Here is a 21,044-nt window from a genome sequence, read left to right as displayed (position 1 = left end):
TGCTTGTTAGCGGTTGAGTGAAATGCTTTGATTTACTATACCTTGTAAAGTCTATATCTTTGGAACCCTCCAGTGAATCTTTCTCATTGTGGTGTCTAAAAATGCATTCTGTTTTTATAAATTGGTGTTGAATTTCTTTTGTGTCTTGTTGATTTCTTCTTCAATTGTTATGGTGCTGTTTACATGCTTTACACTGGTTCCTTTGTGCAAACCTTGTTGCTTGGAGCCACAGCTACCCATGGTTGAACTGAAGGTTTTACAAATGAAAACTAAGGGTCCTAAAGGGGTTGATAGGTGTATAAACAGTCAGGTCGCACAAACATAATCATATAATGCACCTCATTTCCTCACAGTATGTGTGGTGGGAGATCTACCAGGTGCATTAAAATATTACCATACATTACAGTTATTATCTTTAGCAATTGGATACAAATACCAGATATGGCGCTAACTACAAAACATGGACTGGGAAAAACTCTTCTATAAGAAGGGGCTGGCGGAGAACCAATCGTAGGCCCAGAGTGCTAGTTGCTGCGTTGGAATACATGACTGATGCCATGTGGAAAAGAGATTCACTAGAGAGGCTAAGATGGCACAGCATGTCCTAACTGGGAGGCAGGTGTGATCGCATTTAAGACCATGAAACAATGACATTGTTTAAATAACTCAATATATAGTTGAATTCCACAAAATACAACATAAATAACTAGAATCCTTAGATGGGTCTCCTTTATAATTGAAAATTAATCACAAATGGATTTATATGCACCATATATAGAATGCTGGTAACATATCTGCAAGACATATTGGGAGAGTCTCTGGGATAATTTAAAAAGACTGGCGCTGCATGTCCTGCAACCCTCAATGACCTTTTCAAGATAGCATTGTTACCATAGCTATTTTTATTCACTATTATTTTAGTATTTCTTTTAACATGTTTCCCTTCTATCTGATTTCATTTCACAGCACCAAAAAAGACAAAGTTTGACGATGTCGTAGGCCTTCATTTGTGTGCAGAATTGGAATGCTTGCGAATCTTTATTCGGGAACAGAAACGCAGAATTTCGGAAATCAGTATTGAAGGTACTTGGAGACCTTTCAAAGTTTGTATCAAATCTCTACTCTGTATTGTGTGAGATAGAAACAAACACAGCTGCCCATTAATGTCTTCTTTTACTAGGTCTCGATTCCCAAGTGATAATGAGAAAAAAAGCAACCGAAGTGTTAGCCAAACTGAAGAATATTGTGATTTTGGATTCTGATGAGATGGCTCTGTATAAGAAGGTATTCTTGAGTTTTTTTCATTTCTTTGCATCTTACTGCTTTCTTGTTTTAAGAAAGTTTACACATCATTAGAGCAATGCACTAGTGGAAAAAAGTAAAAGTGTTTTTTCTACATTTGGATTTGAAGTTTCATTAAAGTAATTCATGCTCTTATTAAGAGTCCCAAAGTCACAAATACCTGATAGATGGCTTTTGCCAGTATGTGGCTGGCACAAACTAGGCACAAATACATGCAGCATAGAATTCCTTTTTTATTTTTGCTGAAAGCTGAATTAAGAGGCGATGCTGAGTTGCAAAGTTATTCCTTCTCCAGAGTATCAAATTCACATTTATCACTCATATGCAAATTAGCATTTTCCTGTATTATAGTTGGCATTTCTAACAGGTTTTTCCATTGCTCATTAACCACTCTTTTGAAAGCCTTGTGATTAAGCTAAATTTTTTAACCATTTGCAACTACCATAACGTATACTATAGTTTACAACATGCATCCTAACATAAAATGTATTCCTCAGCTGTGGAACTACCCAGTGTACATTTTTCATTAGCTGTCCATAGTATTTAGGCCTAGATTGACAGCACATCTGCTGCCAAACTTTATGTGATCAACAAAAATAGAGCATTTACAGTGCTACTAAGAGAGGCTTAGGGTCCGTCTACATGGATACAGTGCTTGTATTGCAACTTCTGATGGATATTTTTAACCGCAGGTTCCTCACCTTTTGAATGCCCTCAGACACAAGACTGGAGCTCAAGGTTTTGTCAGCATTGCTCCTGTGTGCCAGCAGGCTCTGTTTCACTCCATAAGTGACACCAGAACCAGATATAACTGCCACCCCTGCGTGCAGATGACAAATCCTTTCTTTTCGGACCTTCCAGCGTTGATCCAGAGCTAGCAACTTTCCTCATCAGTTGACGTGTCCTTTTTCTTAAAAAAATAATTTCAAAGGAAATGTTTCCTCCTAAAACCAGAGGCTTTAAAACTTGTTGTGATAGTCACAAACAAATGTCTTTGATCACCAGGAGGTGTGCCGGGGGTGTCTTGAGTTGGGCCACAACTCTGGAGTCATCGGTGATTGTGCCCTGATGAATCCAAAGGCAATTTAGGACTGTGAAACTAATCTGAGCAAAGGAAATGTTACCTCCTAAAACCAAAGGCTTTAAATCTTGTTAGGATTGTCGCAAATGAATGTCTGTGATCACCAGGAGGTGTGCCGGGGGTGTCTTGAGTCGGGCCATGACTCTTGAGTCGTCAGTGAGTGTGCCCTGATAAATCCAAAGGCGATCCAAGACTGTGAAACCAATCTGCACATCGCCGAACATCAAAACGTCTGCTCCTTCACGAATCAAGGACTCTGACCTTCTCCTGTTCTTAGGGCCGGTCCATTGACTGATGCTTGCTGCACTCCAATTTTTCAGATAAGTCCAAATCGAAGAAAAAACACAAGAATTCCAAGCGGGCCTTGTCCCTCTCCTAATGAGAAGTCGCAAGGATGTCAAGGTGCCCTGCTGTGTTGCTCTTTGTCACCTGCTAATAAAGCATTTCTGCAATTGGTTCTCAAGCACCCGAGTTTCCAGGTCTGTCGTCGACATCCCAGTAAATGCCAGGCTTTGCATCTTCAACATCTTACGGATTCTCTTTGGTGTGCCTTCAAGTCCTACGGATCTGTGGGAGCCTCCAGATGGGTTACCCCTGAAGGGACCTATCCTCTGCGCTGGCTAAGCCTTCTGAACCTGCTGTTTTCAGCTCTGACTCTGAACCCAATCCCACGATCCAAGCCAGTTCCTGCCACTTCGATGCCTGTACCGATGCTGGAAGAGGACGCCAAGCCCTTAGTTCTTTCTGACTCTGAACCAAATCCATCCTGACCTGAAGCAAAGCTGGTTGCAGTTCTGTGCCTATAAACCTGGCCTCCGTTCCTTCTGGCTTAGACAAGACAATTACTTTGCCTAGATGCCGCATTCCAATGTGCCACCAAATCTTTAGGTCGGACTCTGAAAGAGTCAAACTGCAGTTGGCGATGATGGGGTTGATAGTGATTATGAGGATGGTTTTTCCTCACAATACGATAATGACACTTCCTGTATTGCCCTATAAGAGGCTAGTAGACTAAACATGCCCCCTGGTCCTGCTACAGAAAGATCTGCTTTCTTTACCTTGGTTGTTAGAATGGCAGCCGAAGTCCTGGATGGATCTGCAACTACCTTCTATTGATGTGAAGACTAATGTGCTCAGAGGTCCTACAACCTGAACAATCTACTTTGGAACCTCTGTTACCATTAAACGAATAACTTACTGATTCCCTCCTGAGCACTTGGGCAAAATCTTTGTTTGTGCCCGTCAGTGGATAGGCTGGTGGAACGTTGCAGTATGTTGGCTCCCGGTGATCCTGGCTTCCTCCCTACTCTATAGAGCCTGGGCGGTAATACAAACCTTCACCAGCAGAGTCCATCCCAATTTATTCCTTACAGCCCTGCTAGAGTGTGAGTCGAAGAGGATGGAAGCTTTCGGAAAAACGGATATGTTTCTTCATTAGAATTTCCCTTAGATCCATCAATGCAAGCTGCTTACTAGGATGCTACTCCCATGCATTATGGGATTCTGTCTATTTAATTTTACTGGCAGTTCCAGAGGAGTTCAGCGCCAGTTTGAGCTCAGACCATTCAAGATGGTCAGGACAGAGCAAAGTACATCATCTGTTCTGTGCTGAAGATCAGGCAGAGTTGTCCCTGAAGTTACTCAAGGAAAGCACGATCACAGCGCGTTTCCTCTGCACAGTGCACTCCCTCAGCTTCTGCACCCATGTAGTAATATGGCCCCTTTCCAAGGATTCAGAAAGGGCTTGTCTCAAGACAACCCTAACAGCAAGAGACTGCTGTAGTTCTTCCGAAGCTGGGGTCAGGAATCAGCTGACAGTGTCCAGTCCCTTGGGGGCCGCATGCTGCTTAGCCCCCTGCTACTGCCACCAAACTGTTTTAACCTGCCCCTGATGGCACATGGCCATTCCTTTGGAGGCAGGCTAAAGTTTTGCCTCCACGTTAGCAGATCATTAGGTCTGAGAGATTAATGTTTCAGATAATCCAACAGGGATATAATCTTTCTTTCCCCTCTGATCCGCCGCATATTCTATCTACATCAAAGTGGATGTTGGAAGACTATTTGTACATTTTGTGGCAGTAGGGCTGACTCTTATGGACAGAGGAGCCTTATAGAGGCTCTAGGCACTGGAATTAGAAAGTGGACATTACTCCTGTTACTTTCTGGTGCCGAAGAAGGACAGAGGCCTCAAGTTCTGTCTGTGCTGGATCCAGAAGACTGGATGGTATCATTGGATCTGCAGGACACCTAATTCCACATTCCTGGCATGCAGTCCCACAGGCATTACCTGAGGTTCAATTTGGGCAAGGCGCATTTTCAGTTTTCCGTGCTCCCCTTTGGCCTTACTCGGTGCCCCTTGTGCGGTCATGAAAGCGATGTCTGTGGTTTCAGGACGTCGCTGGAGTTTGAGGATAGCAGTTTAGTTGGGGAGGTGTGAGGAACTGGGGTGTAGTATATGATATGGGTGTGCGACTTAACTGTGTAGTACACTTACCAACCCCTTTAAGACCTGTTGGTTTTGTTTGTCAAACCCTCTAGCTCAACTCAGGTTAGCTACGGCTCTGAGCACAAAGCATTTAATAGCACAAAAAGTATTGAATAAGAAACATGTGAGGCACTACAGAATTCTGACAATTTAGAAATAAATAGACCTTATTTTTGTGGTTTCTTTTTAGACACTACAACAAAAAAGATCCACCATAAGGTTCTGGAGATGTAACTTTTAAAGGGTACAGTAAATATGCACTTTTTAATCAACCGCAAACAAGCATTTGGAAATTCAACAAATCTGACTTTTAGAATCTTTTTGAGCACAAATGTTTAGCTAGTAGTAATGTGATCAGTTAGAGTTACTTTGGGTGGGCAACTCTGACAGGGAGCCTGTCAGGGGCACCACTAGTTAGGTCCTCAAACAATTACCTCAGCATGTGGAGCAGTCTTCAGTCAGTTCCAGGTACTTTTATGCTTTGCTGTAGGTTGCTATTGAAGTGGTCCTGCTGCAAGGGATAGAGGATGCTAAAAATGCTCAAGGATGTTGTGGATGCGACACATTCGATGGGGCTTCCTACAGATACTCCTCCATCCACAGAGGGTGTGAAACGGTCCTGGCTGCGGGTTCGAAAGTCCCTAGACGTCCTTTTGGTCCTGGCTGAAGTCCAGGCATGATTGAACGCACAGTTGCCTGGTATCATGGTCACAGCCAAATCCTTCCCTGGGGGATAACTCGTCTTCTGGGTAACCAAGCTGCACTCTGGTGACTCTCTCCTTTCCAGCGGACTTGGGTGCAACTTTAAGCATCTTGTGCTGGTCTCTGGTGCTGCATGGTAGCAGTTGGCAGCGGTCTGAACATTCTGGGCTACCAACTTGCCCCAGCAGGATTCTTCAGCTTTTGTGACGCTGTGCTGCAAACAGAAGGTCAACCAATTAGCTCTCCTGGCTGATAACCACTGGCTTTTCTGGGGATGTCCAAGCCTCGCTCATAGCCATACCCTTTGATGTCGCTCATTTTTTGGTGAGAAGGCAGAGTCTGCGCTGGACCACTTTAACAATAGCAGAGCTACGGCCAGGTCCTTGGGCCTCTCCCTGGCTCCTTTCCAACCTCAGTCCACCTTCTGCCCTTTTGGTGGCCACCCAACCTCGTTCATATCCCCCCCCAAAACACCACGGCCAGCAAGCTTCCCAGTCTGTTCGTGGCCAAGTACACGGTTCCCACAGACCATGTCAGACAGGTAGACAGAGGTTGGGCCTGTCCACCACCCCCCAATAGCCACAGCCTCCATACCCCTTTATTTGGCACTCACACCATCATGAGCACCCAGTCGGGTGCAGAATATGCCATCACCTGCAACTCTGGAAGTTAGTAACATCAGACAGTTGGGTTTTACAGATTGTCCAAAGGGGCTACTCCATCCTTTTTGTGACTACCCCTCTGTCCATGCCACACACTTAAGACCTGCTGACTGAGGGCCACCTCTCCTTGCTCTGTCAGTACATGTTGTCTCTCTTGGCCAAGGAAGCCATTGAGAGGGTGCATCAGCGGTAAGTCATAGTTGCTATTCTCACTACTTTCTGGTGCCCTAAAAGGACAGATGCCTTCATCCTATCCTAGACCTGCACCATCTTAATCTCTTCTTGAAAAAGGATAATTTCAAAATGCTCACACTCCCTCAAGTCCCGCGTGCCCGGGACCTTTGGGACTGGATGGTAGTGCTGGATTTGCAGGACGCATATTTCCACTTCCCCGTTGTGAGGAAATGGAGTCTATTATATGGTGTGGTTGTGCAACCTCACTGTGTAATTCACTCGCCAACCACTTTAGGACCCTTAGGTTTTGTCTGTCAAACCCTTGGCTCAACCCTGGGTAGCTGTGGCACACAGCAGCAAGGCTTACACATAAGAACAAGTGTAAATCATTCAACCAAAACCAAAATAATTGAAGAAGAAATCAACATGACACTCAAGAAAACCAGCACCAGTTTATAAAAATAGACTGTATTTTTATGAATTTAGATACTAGAATGAAGAAGATCCTCCTTAGAGTTCTCGAGATAAGGATTTTACAAGAAATAATAAATCAAAGTATTTACACTCAACCTCAAACAAGTTTTGGCAAATTCAACGAATTTGACACTTAAAAACGTTTTCAAAGAAACCTTGGTAAGTGTGAATATGGTTAGGTAGAAGTAATTGGGGAAATCAACTCCAGCAGGGAGCTAGTCTGTAGGACCAGCAAGGTCTCTAGAAACAGTTACCTCCACAGAAGAAGCAGTCCCCAAGCAGTTCAAGGCACTTTATCCGTGTTGCAGTATATCACTATGGAGTGGGCGTGATGCAAGGGATGAAGGATGCTGAAGATGCTTCAGGGTTGCTGTGGATGCTATATGGTCAACATGGTTTTTCCGGCAAGCACTCCTTGTCCACGAAGATGGTGCGGGCGGTCCTGGTTGCAGGGTCGACGTCTCATGAGCTCCTTTCCGACCTGGCAGAAGTCCAGTCGTCACTGGACTGCAGGTTGCCCGGTGTCACGGTCACAGGCCCATCCTCCCTGGGTCGATAACTCACCATCTGAGCCAATCCTCTCTGGGTGGATAACTCACCATCAGAGGGTCCTAGGTGCTGACCCGACTGCACTCCTGGGCTCTGCGAAATCAAGTGCAACTCTTTGCATTGGAAGCTGTTTCTTAGTGCTTGGCGGCATTGGTAGCGACTTGAAGACTTTGAGCTACCAACTTGCGACAGCACATTCCTTCAGATGTCATGTCCCTGTTCTGCGAATGGGAAGCAAGGCTTCTGGCCTTTAGAGTGTCTTGGCTTGATTGGGCACTGAAGACAGCTTCTCCTTGAGCAAGACACATCAGGCACAGTCCCTTTCTTCGCTAGCTACCAGGTGCAGCATGTGCAGTCTTTGACTGTGCAGCATCTCTTTACTGGTCCCACGGTGTAGCAGGGCATTCCTTCTTTGGTCCATCTTCCAAGTCGGTCAAGATGGGAGGTCTGGGTACCAAGGATGCCACTTTATGCTTGAAAAGGACCCTCAGGGTAGGATTCAGTTAGTAGTCAATGGGCTACGAGATTTCCTCCCACCCGATGACCACTTCCTGTGGAAAGTGGCATCTGGCTATCCCAGAATACACCATTCTGCTCACTCCCAAGATGAAGAGACCCCTCACTCAGTGTTCAGACTTCACTAGTCCTCCCCTGGGGTGTGGCTGCTTCAGGGCTACACACCCCTGTGGAAACCGGTTTGGCAACTGGTTTCCTCTCTGTTCCTTGTGGCAGCCTGGCTGCCTAAACAATGGGGCAGCCCTCACCCCTTGTGGTACACATCTGTCCTTCAAACACAGCTTCGCCTTTGAAGCCTGTCTTTTAGGGCTTACACCCAAGTGGCTTCATGCAGTAAGGAGGCGACACCTCCCTGGCCTGTAATCTCTCAGTGTTCTCCTTTCTGAGAGACGCTGGAAGTAGGGCAGAAAGCTGTCTCGAACAGGCACCATGTGTACGCGGGAAGGCACAGGAGTTTTAAGGGCAGCAAAGTGACGGGTTCTCTTTCATCTGAGCTGTTCTGGACACAATGCAGTTTCGGGCTTATTCTCGGGGGCGTGGCCAAGCAGTACCGGCAAAGTCCTTGAGTCCCTGAAGCGAAAAGGAAAGTAAATAATAAAACGAGACAATAATGAAACGAGGCAAATAACGGCAAGCAACACATAATACTGGGCCAGTCTGTGCACATCAATGGTTTTTCTGTCCTTGCAGCACAGTGCAGCGCAAAGTTTGTTCTTTTCAAATATATACAGCAATGTAACATATAAGCAATGTAGTTGCAGCAGTTCTTTTCTCTATTGGTACAGTCATAAGTGTATAACTAATCAATATCTCTTGGTAACTTGGGCAAGTCCAGGATATTCAGGCTATGATACCGATGTTTCAGCCTCTATTCTGGGTTTCAGTGAAACTGACTCCGAGGCTGCTGGGCCTCATGGCCTCCTGCTTCCTGCTTGTGACACATGCCCATTGCCAAATGCGGGATTTGCAGTGGGACCTGAAGTTCCAGTCGACTCAGCATCAGGGGAATCTCTCCGACATGGTCCAGATATCAGAGGGCACTGCAAAAGACCTGCCGTGGTGGTTAACAAACTGCGATTGGGTCAGCGGCAGACCCCTCTCCCTTCCCCTACCCGATCTGACAGTAGTGACCGATGTGTCACTCCTGGGCTGGTGCAGCCATCTGGGAGAGGTGGAGATCAGAGGCCTCTGGTCTCTTGCATAATCCGGACTCCACATCAACATATTGGACCTCTGAGCAATCCAGCTGGCATTGAAAGCCTTTCTACCCTCTGTCAATGTAAGGCTAGTGTAGGTGTTCATGGAAAGCACCACCTCAATGTAGTACTGCAAAAAGCAGGGAAGGGTGGGGTTTTGGACTCTTTGTCAATAGGCCCTGCGCCTCTGCAAGTGGCTGGAATGTCTGGATATATCCCTATTGGTTGAACACCTGGCAGGCTCTCTAAACGCCTGGTCAGACAAATTGCATTGCAGCATTGTGATTGGTTATGGGAGCCTGGGAACATGGGTGCTTCCTGCTGCCGGGACTGGAGACAGGAAGCAGGAAGATGAAGGGGACGGAGGAGAGACGGATGCCGCCCGTTCCCAGGTAAGTTCTTTTTTTCCCATTCCCTCCGACCTTCCCCTCCCATCCAGTAGCAGCCGCTACTGCTGAGAAGAGGAGAGACTCTACCGGCTAGTCCCCCAAAAATATTTGCCCTTCTACCTTAACTACACAAAGCCCTTTCGGATGGACAATTAACTCTTCGTGGGGCCAAGAAAGGGAAGGCTGTGCAGAAACAAACCATCTCCCAATGGACCGTGCTCTGCAATAAAATCTGCTACCCGTTGGCCAAGAGCAACAACATGGCGGTTTGCGCACTCGCTCTACAAGCGTCATGGCTGCCACCATTGCATTACCAATGCAAAAAGAACAATTGATGGACAGAATGAAGAGCAAAAAGAACATTTGATGGACAGAATGAAGAACAATGTCATACATTCACCCCAGTACAGAGATCTGGGCCTAAATCTATCCTTTTTTTTGCTCACCATGCCATTACAGTTTGAACCCAGCCATATGCAAATCAGTCTTGACCCTGTGCCTCATGGGAACAGTCCAGCCTGAACTGCCAGGCTAGGTCCTAGGATGCTTGTTTCCGGTCCAGGCAGGACCTGGCTTGGCAGTCTGGGCTGAAATGTTCCCATGAGGCACAGGGTCAAGACTGATTTGCATATGGCCAGGTCTAAACTGGGGTGGCATGGTGAGCAAAAGTATGATGGATTTAAACCAGATCTCTTGGCTGGGGGTGAATGTTTTGATTTGTTCTGCATTCCGTCCATCAATTGTGTGTCTTTTGCACCATTGCGTTACCAAGCAGAGATTCAGTCCAGGACATCTGACTGGCAGCAGCGTGGGCTTCGCTGCACGCGTTCACCAAACACTATTGCCTGGACAATTGGGTCTGTCGGGATGAACGCTTTGCTTGTTCATTCCTGCAGGGTTTTCTGGTTTAAATCATGTTCATAGACCCACCTCCGGGGAGTTATTGCTTGGGTAGCTATTCTAAGATAAGGAATATGCGGCTAGAAGTCTCTATCAGATGAACAAGTTGCTTACCTTCGGTAACACTTTATTTAGTAGGGACTCTATCTAGCTGCAGATTCTTTACCGATCCACCCATCTTCCCTGCAAACTGATTTCTAGAGTCAAGACTGTTACTTTTCAGGGCCCTAGTTTGCCACACCAGTGGTTAGTGTTCTTCATAGCTCCACGCTCCTGGTGTAGAAAGTTGTAAAAAGAAAGTGATAACTCAAAGAGACACGTTGGTGATAGATTTCTTACCTTAGAATATCCCCAGGTGTCAGACTGGATCCGGAAAGTTTTGCTAGCAGTACCCCTGCGCGTCAGTAGGTGGTGTCGTGCGGCTCCGCTTCCGTCGCTGGCGTCGTAAGCGCCGAGATGACGTCACAGAGACTACTTAGGTGCCACCCATGCGTGCTGACGTTAGTTCTTTCTTTTTCCGCGCCAGCAAGCGCAGATCCGGTTAGAGCACGTACCTTAGTCACTTTTTGACCACACTTTTGAGACTTTTGTCTCCCCTTTTTTCTCCTGGTGCACGTAGGGATGCCTGGATTTAAGTCTTGTGGGGCCTGCTGTCGCAATATGTCGGTGACGGACCCCCACGATGTTTGCCTCTACTGCCTGAAGACTGACCACGACTCCCAGTCCTGCCGGGAATGTCGGGCCATGGCCCCGAAGGCCTTGAGGGAGCGGCGCCGGAAGCTGCTGGAGGTCCGACACTCATCCCAGTGCCGTTCCAGGTCCAGGGACCGTTCCCGGGAACGCTCGCGGGGCCGCAGTCGTCGCTCCTCTGGTTCCAAGTCTTCGCCCTTGGATTCGGGTAAGCGACGACATAAAAAGAAGTCGAAGAAGCGAGTTCGCTCTCCGATGTCCCCCCGTCGGTCCTCGGATGCGGACGAGGGGGACAGGGGTTCTGCCCCTGCGGCTCCTTTGGAGCCTGGGAGTCCCGCGGCAGTCGTCAACCACCGATCTCCTGCATTTGCTGGGGTTCTCAGTCAGGATGACCTTCCGGCTTCAGGGCCTGATGTCCTACTGCATCCTGCTGGTGACACATGCCAGATGGCATATGCGGGCTCAGCAGTGGGACCGAAGAAAAGACGCAATGTCATCAGTTCTGCGCGTTGCGAGTGCTGAAGAAGATTCAGCGCGACCGGGCCCAAGTCATCCTTGTGGCTCCGGATTGGGCATGAAGATACTGGTATCCCTAGCCACTCTGCATGGCGATCGATCCCCCGATCCGTCTGCCTCTCCGGGAGGATCTTATGTCGCAGCAGCATGGGACGGTCCTCCACCCGAACCTGTCCGGCCTCCACCTCCATGCGTGGAGATTGAGCGGCGACAGTTGACAGCTTTCGATCTTCCTCCCGAAGTCTGTGATGTCATTTTGGCAGCCAGGCATCCCTCCACTAAAACGTCATATGCCAGCAGGTGGAACACGTTTGTGGCATGGTGCACAGCGAAGGCTGTGGATCCTCTTTCTGCCGTTCTGTTCTTCTGTTCCTTCTTTCTTTGGCCCAGCAGGGCTCTGTTCTGGGCACTATCAAAGGTTATCTTTCGGCCATCTCCACCTTTTTGAGGCTTCCATATCAGCCATCTCTCTTTAAGTTCCCGATTGTTACCCATTTCCTGAAAGGCATTACGCACACGTTTCCTCCCGTGTCGTTCATTATGCCCCAATGGGACTTGAATCCCGTTTTATCTGATGTGCGCTCCTTTCTAGCCCCTTTATACCTGGCTTCTGCGTTGTCTGACTCTTAAGACGGCTTTCCTGGTCGATATCACCTCTGCCAGAAGAGTGAGTGAGCTCCAGGGTCTTTCTTCCAAACCTCCTTTCCTTTCTGTTTATCCGGACAAGGTGGTGTTAAGGACCCGTCCTTCTTTTTTGCCATAGGTGGTCACGGCCTTCCACATCGGGCAGACCATCACTTTGCCTACCTTCTTTCGGCATCCTTCGAGGGAGGAAGAGAGGCTCCACCGTCTGGACCCAAAACGTGCGCTCGCATTCTATCTGAAGTGTACCCAGCAGTTCCGGGTGGATGACCAGCTCTTTGTTGGCTACGTGGGTGCCAAAAAAGGTCGGGCTGTGCACAAAAGAACCATATCTCGTGGGTCGTTCTGTGCATCAAAGCATGTTACTCCTTGGCTAAGAAGGAGTCTCCAGTGGGGCTGCGTGCCCATTCTGTGAGAAAGTGGCTCTGTATATACTGTTCCCAAATAGATACAGTGTGTACAGAGTCCACAGCCCCCAGAGGTTTGGCAGAGGCTAAAGTTAGATATAACCTTACTCTCTAACGTGGTAGCTTGGTTGAGCAGTAAGGCAGTATCAGAGGACAGTGTAAAGCATTTGTTGTACATACTCAGTCAGCAAAATGGTTTCACACACTCAATAACTGAACTCTAGGCCAATGGTTTATATAAAAAATATATGTCTGTTTTATTTTAGAATCCGCAATAGGTATTAAAATATACTTTCTCAGAATGAGATGCTTTATATAAATACTTTTGCAATATGCAATTGGCTTTTGTAGAAAGTTACAAGTTGTTGCAATAGGCAACACAATTTTAAACAATAATGCATTGAGTTCAATGGAAGTTTCAAGTTATTTGCAATAGATTACTTTCGGGATTACTTTTGTGATTCCAGGACTGGATCCTAGATTCTGTCCTGGGACAGTACTTAGAAGCAAGTGATAAAAGTCGACTTAGTTACTACTAGGATTTTTAAGTAATATTTAGCTATTTTAAAAGTTGACAAGAAATTTCATAGAAAACAGTCAATGATTCCCTATGGAAGAAAATTCAAGTTGCAGGTATAGTATGTTCTCGTTACTTTTGTAATCCAGTACTGGGTTCCTAGACTCAGTACTGGGACCTTTATCCAAAACAGGTAAGTAATTACGTTTTCACAATTTAGACGATTTTTAAAGAATATTTAAAGTTTGCAGAAATCGACACTTAGAAGAAATTTCACAGAAAAACAGTCAATGATTTCCTACGGAAGAAAATTGGGTTACTGGTAAGTACGGTTGTGAATATTTTTCAGGGTCAGTGCTGGGCACCAAGATCCAGCACTGGGAGCTCACCTAATAGCAGGTGAGTATTTTCGTTTTTGTTACTCGGCTGATTTTTAGTGAATATTTTAAGTTTTGAAAACTCCACTCTAAGAAGAAATTTCAGAAGAAACCAGTCAATGTTACCCTATGATGAAAATTGAGTTATCGGCTTTAAGGTAAGTACTCGACTGGCAAAGTTAAGGTGCTGGGCATAGACTCAGGGGTCTCGAGGGTCAGGTAGGTACAGTCGTTACACCCTTAGCGGCACAGGGGCAGCCGGGTGCAGAGTGAGTTAGGCCCAATGTTATCGTATGGGAGGCAGGGGGGCCTTGGTTGGTGGCTGCTGACTAGCAGGCCATGCGGCTGTGGGAGCTGGGCTCCTGGTCACTTGCTCAGGGCAAATGGGGAAGTAGATAGGTGTAGAGGTTACACTGCCCGGGCCACTCGGGCGGCTGGGAGCAGGGTGCTTTTGAGCCTTCGGGCGCTCAATTGATTTCAATGGGAAAGCTCCTGTTTGGAAAAAGACTACAAGCTCGGGGACGAAGATTCTTCAGGTGCCACCACCACTTCGAGAGGTAAGTTGGGTAGTTGGAGGATAGGTAGGTACCCAGGAGTTGGGCACAGGGGGCTGCAGGGCGCCGGGTACAGGGGTGCCTTTTGGTGTCGGGAAATCTTACCCTCAGTTGATCGCGGTTGGGGGGTACCTGGTTCTGAGGCTGCAGGCGTCGTCGGGAGCGCCGAGGGAAGTCCTTGGGTTCCGAACTCGGGGTCACAGTCGCTGGGGGGGTCGTCCTCCTGGTCTTTGTTTACTCCAGGCCAGGATTGGCGTGTGCAGGGTTCGTGGTTTCAGGCTGATGCCAGGGATTAGAAGCTGATTTTGAGTAGAGCCTCTACTCATGGGAGTCCCAGGTGCTTAGAGCCAAAAGGTAGCCAGGTCCTCCGGGGTTTGTGAGGTCGCTGGCCACAAGAGGTGCCGGGTTGTAGCAGGAGCAGGTTCGAGGGTCGACAGGCCGGTAGGGCTGGGGACAAAGCAGTTGTTGTCTTCCTCTTCTTAGCAGCTGCAGGGCAGGTCTTCTTTCTTCTTGCTCTTCTTTGTATTTCGGAATCTGGAATCTGGGGAAGGAAGGTTCAGGGTGCCCCTAAATACTAGATTTAGCGGCGTTACAGGTAGGTGAAGGGCAGGGACCAATGGGTCCCTGTCCTGGGGTGGGTACACCCCCTAGTCTACCACTCTCCTCTGGGAGGGGGCAGTAGCCTAGCCCCGATTGGGTAGGGCCTGCCATCTTCAAAATGGCGGGCGCCCGGAGATGTGCTTCACCTCGCCTCCCCCACCTGAGGGGTGGGGTTGGCAGGCTGGCACATCCCCTGTCCTTATTTGGGGTTTCTGGCCAAGCTTCCCGCCAGAGTGGGGGTTTCTAGTGGCCTGGGGAAGCTCACAGAGGTGGCATACCTTTGAAGCTTCCCCCTGTCCATCCTGGGGGAGGAGATCTAGCACCTCGCCCAGGATGTGCATTGTTGCAGACCCAGGAGAGCAGGGGCTCTCCTACCCAGGGGTCTAGCAACATGTCTGCTGTGTGGCAGCCTAGGCAGCCTCTCAGACCAGACGTGGATTGTAGGTTAGGTTTCAGGGGGCCTCTCTAAGATGCCCTCTGTGGTGCTTGGTACATTAAATCCCACACTGGCATCAGTGTGGGTTTAATGTGCTGAGAAGTTTGGTACCAAACTTCTCAGTCTTGCCATTATGGTGCTGTGGAGTTCGTGTTTGACAAGCTCACAGCACCATGTACTCTTAAATGGCAGCACTGCACTTACAGGGCCCAGGAATGTACCTGGGTACTGGAGGGGCACAGGGCTCATGCTCCTGTGCCCACACCACTGGCATAGGGCACCCAGCTAGAGGGGTGGCTGATGTATGCCAGGGCAGTGTAGGTGGTGGGCATGGCACACAGGGATGTGTGCTATGTCGACTCTCTGTTTTGTCCTGTACCCAGACACCCAGCCTGCAAGGGCAGTGTGTGTGTGTTAGGGTACAGGGCCTCTAAGGGTGACACAATGAGTACTGCAGCCCTTAGAGGCCTTCCCTGGTCACAAGGCCCTGGGTACCTAGGGTACCATTTACCAGGGGCTGACATGTGGCCAGGGTTTGCCAGTTTGGGTTGGAGTTTTTAGTTTAGGGAAGGAACATAGGCCCTGGGCACCTGATTGGCAGGAGTCCAGGGCACACTAAGTCAAAGTACATTCAGCAATTCAGCAAAAAGTGGGGGCATACCATGCAAGAAAGATGGCACTTTCTCACACATTCTACCAGGGCAACTGCAGCCACTACTGCCTTGGGACGCGGTTTCCCCTTGCAGGACATTTGTTAGGCAGCTACGTGGGCCTCGCTGCACACGTTTACCAAGCATTACTGCCTTGAAAGTCAGGTCTGGAGAGATGGCTTCTTTGGCCCTTTTGTTCTCCGTGACTTTCTGGTGTAATCTGTTCGCAGACCCACCACCGGGGTTGGTATTGCTGGGGTATCTATTCTAAGATAAGGAATCTATCACTAACATCACTAACGTCTCTTTCAGATGCACAAGTTACTACTTGTGTAACGATATATATGTAAGAGATATTAGTTAGTGATAGATTCCTTACCGCCCCACGCATCCTCCCCGTTCTGCGAACTGATTTCTAGGGTTAAGGTCATCCTTTTCAGGTCCCTAGATTATTGGCACCAGTGGTCAGTTTCTTGAATAGCTCTGCGTTCCTGGAACGGAAAGTCGTGTACAGAACTGATGTCAGCGCACATGGGTGGTGCCTAAGTAGTCTCCGTGACGTCATCTCGGCACTTACGACGCCAGCGAAGGACACGGAGCCGCACAACGCCACCTACTGACGCGCAGGGGTACTGCTAGAAAAACTTTACGGATCCAGTCTGACGCCTGGGGATATTCTAAGGTAAGGAATCTATCATTAACTAATGTCTCTTACAGATATATCGTTACACAAGTAGTAACTTGTGCGTCAGTGTGCTGCGGTGGTGCCTATATAGAGACAGTGTATGTATTTTCCGGTGCGAACGACACCGATCATGCCACATGAAACCGTAAGACGCCGATGATACCACCCGAAGCTGTACGACTCCGCCTACTGGCCAGCAGGGGTACTGCTCACAAAACATTTCCAAGTCCAGTCTGATGCCTGGGGGTAGTTCTAAGGTAAAGAATCTGCAGCTAGAGTCTCTTCCAAGTAAGGCATTACTGAAGGTAAGTAACTTGTTCATTATGGTGATTTGTATGGGGCAATGCATCACCCGTGAGACACTAGAGTAGCAGTGTTGGCTCAGCAGTGCTCCTAGTTGACCATCCAGGTTTTCAGTTTCTTGCGGACATTGAGAAGTGGAGTGGCAGTCCTGACATGTAGTGGAAGTTCATTCTGGTTTTTGGCGGTGATGAAGGAGACTGTGTACCCTACTGTCTTCCTTCTGTGGATGCAGGGTATATGTTTCGAGGGAGAGAAAGGTGGATCGTAGCTATCTAGAGGATTGGTAGACATGGATTCGGTCGTTGAGGTACGCTGGTCTTATCTTTAAGTGGGATTTGTAGGCGTGAATGCGCGAATTTGCAATGTTTTGTGTGGTAGCCAGTGTAGTTCTGTGGGGTAGGGAGTGATGTAAGCGATTCTGTGGGCACCTAGGATGAGTCTGGCAGTGATGTTTCAGGTGGTTTGGTGTCTTTGCGTGAGTTAGTTGGAGATGCCGATGTAAAGTGCATTGCCATAGTCGAGTCTGCTCGTGATGAGGGCCTGGGTGACTGTGCACCTTGTGTACGTGGTAAGTCATTTAAAAATCTTGCAAAGCCTGTGGCAGCAGTGTGCGATCACAACATTGGCTTGTTTGTACATTGTGAGCTTGTTGTCAAGGATGATGGTGATGTTTTTGGCGTGGTCTATTTTGGTAGACTTGGGACCCAGGTCTGATGGCCACCAGGGGGAGCTGTTACTTCCGAAGATCAAAATCTCTGGTTTGTCCGTGTTGAGGTTGAGGCAGTTCTCAGATCCAGTTGGCCATGTTGGACATGCAGTTGGTGAAGTTAGTTCTGGTGGTGCTATTCTTGTCTCGAGGGAGAGGAAGGGGTGAGTGTTGTTGGTGTAGGAGACAATAATGATACTATGGGTTCTTATGATGTGGGCGAGAGGTGACATGTCCATGTCGAACAGGGTTTTGCTGAGGGAGGAAAGCTGGGGGACTCAGCAGATTTGTTTCTTGTGTTTGGAGGTGCAAGTGGAGAGTCTGACTTGTGTCTTGTCGGAGACAAATGAGGCGATCCAATTTAGGGTGGGCCGTTGGATGTTGTGTCCTGGAGTCTGGTGATGAGGGTGCCATGGGAGATGATGTTGAACGCTGCCGACAAGTCGAGCAGGATGAGAGTGGCGGTTGGTCCTCTATCCATGATGAACTGGATGTCGCCTGTTGCTGTCAGGAGGGCGGGTACCTTTCTGTGTTTGCTGTGGAATCCTGTCTGGGTGGAGTCCAAGAGGTGGGGCTGTTAAAGATGGGCGAGCAGCTGCTCGTTGATCTTTCTCCAGGACTTTAACTGGGAAGGGTAGGAGCAAGATGGGCCTGTAGTTGCTGAAAACTTTTTGATTGGCCAAGGGTTTCTTCAAGAGAGCTATGCCCTCTGTGTGTTTCCAGCTGTCCGGGATATTTCCGCTGACGATGGAGCACCTGATGTTGATGGTGGTGAGGTTGGTGCTCATCAGTGTGCTTCCCATTATGTACATGTGGCGAAGACAGAGGTCTGAGGGGGACCCTTAGTGAATGGTCAGCATGATTCTGGCAGTGTCATCTGTGGTGAGCGGCTCCAGTTCCAGGTTGGTGCTTTTGGTGGTGGTGGCCGGGTTGCGTGATGATGTCCTCTACAGTGGGGTGGGGTGTAAAGCTGGTGTAGATCTTAAGTATTTTGTTGTGGAAGAAGTCCAAAAGGTCATCGCAGAGGATCTGTGAGGGGATGGAGCTGGAGGCTGCTGTTCAGTGGCGTAACACTGGCCACCCATATCCCCCGCGGTGCGGGGGGGTCCGAGCTGCAAGGGGCCCCCTCAGCACAGTACTTTCACCCGAGAGTTCTTGATAAAATCTTGCAGGGGTGCTCCCTCAAATTTCGTTACACCACTGCTACTGTTGGGCTGATGAATTCCTTGACGATGTTGAAGAGTTCTTTGCAGGAGTTGGAGTAGGATTCTAGTCTGAGCACAAGGACTGTTTCCTGGCTTCTTTTGATCTGTGTGTAGTACCTTAAGAGTGCAGATTTGTCGTTCTCTGGAGGTGTTATCTCGGCTGGTGTTCCATCTTCTTTCCAGTTGTTTGCTATAGCGCTTAGAGACCCTTAGGACTTCCGTGTACCAGCATGCTTGAGCACACATTCTTGTGTTTCTCATCTTCTTCATGAGGGCGAGGGTGTTTGCCGCAGTCTGTGATCTATTTGTTGAAGGTGGATAGGTCGTTCTGAAGGTCATCTGTGAGGTTAGGCTGGTTGTATCTGAGGGTGTGGGTCCAGTCTGCTGCTACAGTTAATGGTTATTTTTGGTTTGCGGAGGTGGGGTGCATTGATGTAGAAGTGTATGATGGAGTGGTCTGTCCATGTGAGCGGGGTGAGGTGGCTGAAGGTAATCTTGTTGCTGGCTGTGAAGACTGGGTCGTGTGTGTGTCCAGCGTTGTGAGTCTGGTCTTGTACGAGCTGCGTGAGTCTGATGTTGTTGAGGCTGTATAGGAGGTCGTTAGCGTTGCGGTCCTTAGGGTCCTTGAGATGAATATTGAGGTTGCTGAGCAGGAGGAAGTAATTGGATTTAATGGCAATGAGAGTGATGAAGTCGGTGGGTTAGAAGCTTGCTGAAAATGGTGAGAGGTCCTGGTGGTCAATAAGCAAGCGTGCCTAAGATTGTCGTAGAGTAGCTGAGATGCAGCTGGAAGGGCAGGTGTTCCACAAGCGTGGTTGGTACGCCCAAAGAGGACAGGTTATGGTGTCTTTGTGGATGTTTGTGAGGTCTCCTCCAGGTTTTGTGGAGCCTGTTGTGGCGTACGATCTTGTAGCCGGGGGATGGCCACTGCAATGGGGAGGATGCTGAACTGACTCATGTTTCGGTGACAAAAGCGGATGTCTGGATAGTGTCAGTTGAGGTAATCTCACAGATTACAATACTAGCTGAAGGTTTTAGTTTTGGTCACCCACTCTGACAAACCCTACGAGTGAACTATGTTCTCTGTGATGATTGTTGCTAAGCCCTATTGAGATGAGTTGTATATTGTTTTGCAAACTGTAATTTTGAACACATTTGCAATTTTGTTACTTTATGCATGATGGTGCCAGTTTAAGTGCCCTTCTGGAGGGTTGTGTTGGTTATAGACATATATAATGTCAAACTAATGGTAAAGGGTGTAGCCCTTTCGTGTTCACTGGGGAAATTTATGTTGGATTATTTGGGTGTGATCGGTTTCTAATAAAAATATATGACAAAGCAAGTAGACTTGACTTATTTATTGGGAAAAAATCATGTGTTAAAGGCAATAGGCTTTTAAGGATGGATTGTTATTAAATTGTTCTAAAGCCGATGGACTGGTATTTTGGGCTGGTATTTTGTTACACGCAGTCTTACAGATTACTGTAGTAGGAAAGGGCTTTGGTGTTGGCGATCCACCCGAACAAACATTGGGTATAGAAGATCTGATATTATTTTGACAAATGTAATTTTGTAAGCATTTGTAATTTTACTGTGGTACATCGGATGGTTGCCTTGTGGGAAAGTTTACACTCAAAACAGTAGTCTAAAGTTGGTTATGATGAGAAGTTGTAGGCCTCATTGGTGCACTGGGAAAAGTTATGCCCAATGCCATAGGTCTGACTGCTTATTTTGAAAAGTTATGACAGAGTCAGTAGGCCTAGCTTATTTATTGTGAAATGCATTTATTAAAGCCAGTTGGCTTTCAAAAGTGGGTTGTTATCAAAGTGTGTTACAGACTATAGATACATATTTTGTTACATGTAATCTCACAGATTTTTGTAGTAAGCATAGATTTTGGTGGCCCACCTGATAACACCATGGAAATAGAAGATTGCACCATGGTAACCTTGATTAGACACTATTAGGAGGGATTTCATATTGTTTTGAAATTTTTAATTTTGTACATATTTGAAATTTTAGTGCGGTAGACCGGATTGTTGCCGTGTGAGAAAGCGCATGCCCTACATAGTAGGTCTGAGTTGGATCTGGTGATAGGCCAATGCTAAAGGTTATGAGAATGATAGTTTATTATGAAAAGTTGCAATAAAGGCCAGACATATGTATTGTGAATAGCATTTGCTAGAGTCAAAAGGCCTTTAAGGGTGGATTGTTATTGCTCTGTATTGAAGCCCACACACAGGTGTTTTGTTAAATGTAATCTCACATATTACCATAGTAGCCAGGGTTTTTGTGTTGGTTGTTTCCTCAGAAAAGATTTGATAGA

General features: G+C 47.5%; 1 protein-coding gene across 3 annotated transcripts in view; it reads left to right on the top strand.

Moving 5' to 3' along the window:
- Positions 1 to 21,044, top strand: part of VPS13A (vacuolar protein sorting 13 homolog A) — a 2,314,464-nt gene that overhangs the window by 665,493 nt on the left and 1,627,927 nt on the right. For all 3 annotated transcript variants that reach the window (XM_085633365.1, XM_085633382.1, XM_085633374.1), the window contains exons 30-31: positions 967 to 1,083; positions 1,181 to 1,284. In XM_085633365.1, coding sequence (XP_085489491.1) covers positions 967 to 1,083; positions 1,181 to 1,284 — 221 coding nt within the window. The remainder of the gene's footprint in view (positions 1 to 966; positions 1,084 to 1,180; positions 1,285 to 21,044) is intronic.

The sequence above is a fragment of the Triturus cristatus genome, chromosome 2_1 (genome assembly GCF_964204655.1).
Source record: "Triturus cristatus chromosome 2_1, aTriCri1.1, whole genome shotgun sequence".
In the NCBI taxonomy this organism is placed as follows: Eukaryota; Metazoa; Chordata; class Amphibia; order Caudata; family Salamandridae; genus Triturus; species Triturus cristatus.
Note: the sequence above shows the minus strand (reverse complement) of the source record. Positions and strands in the feature narration are given on the sequence as shown.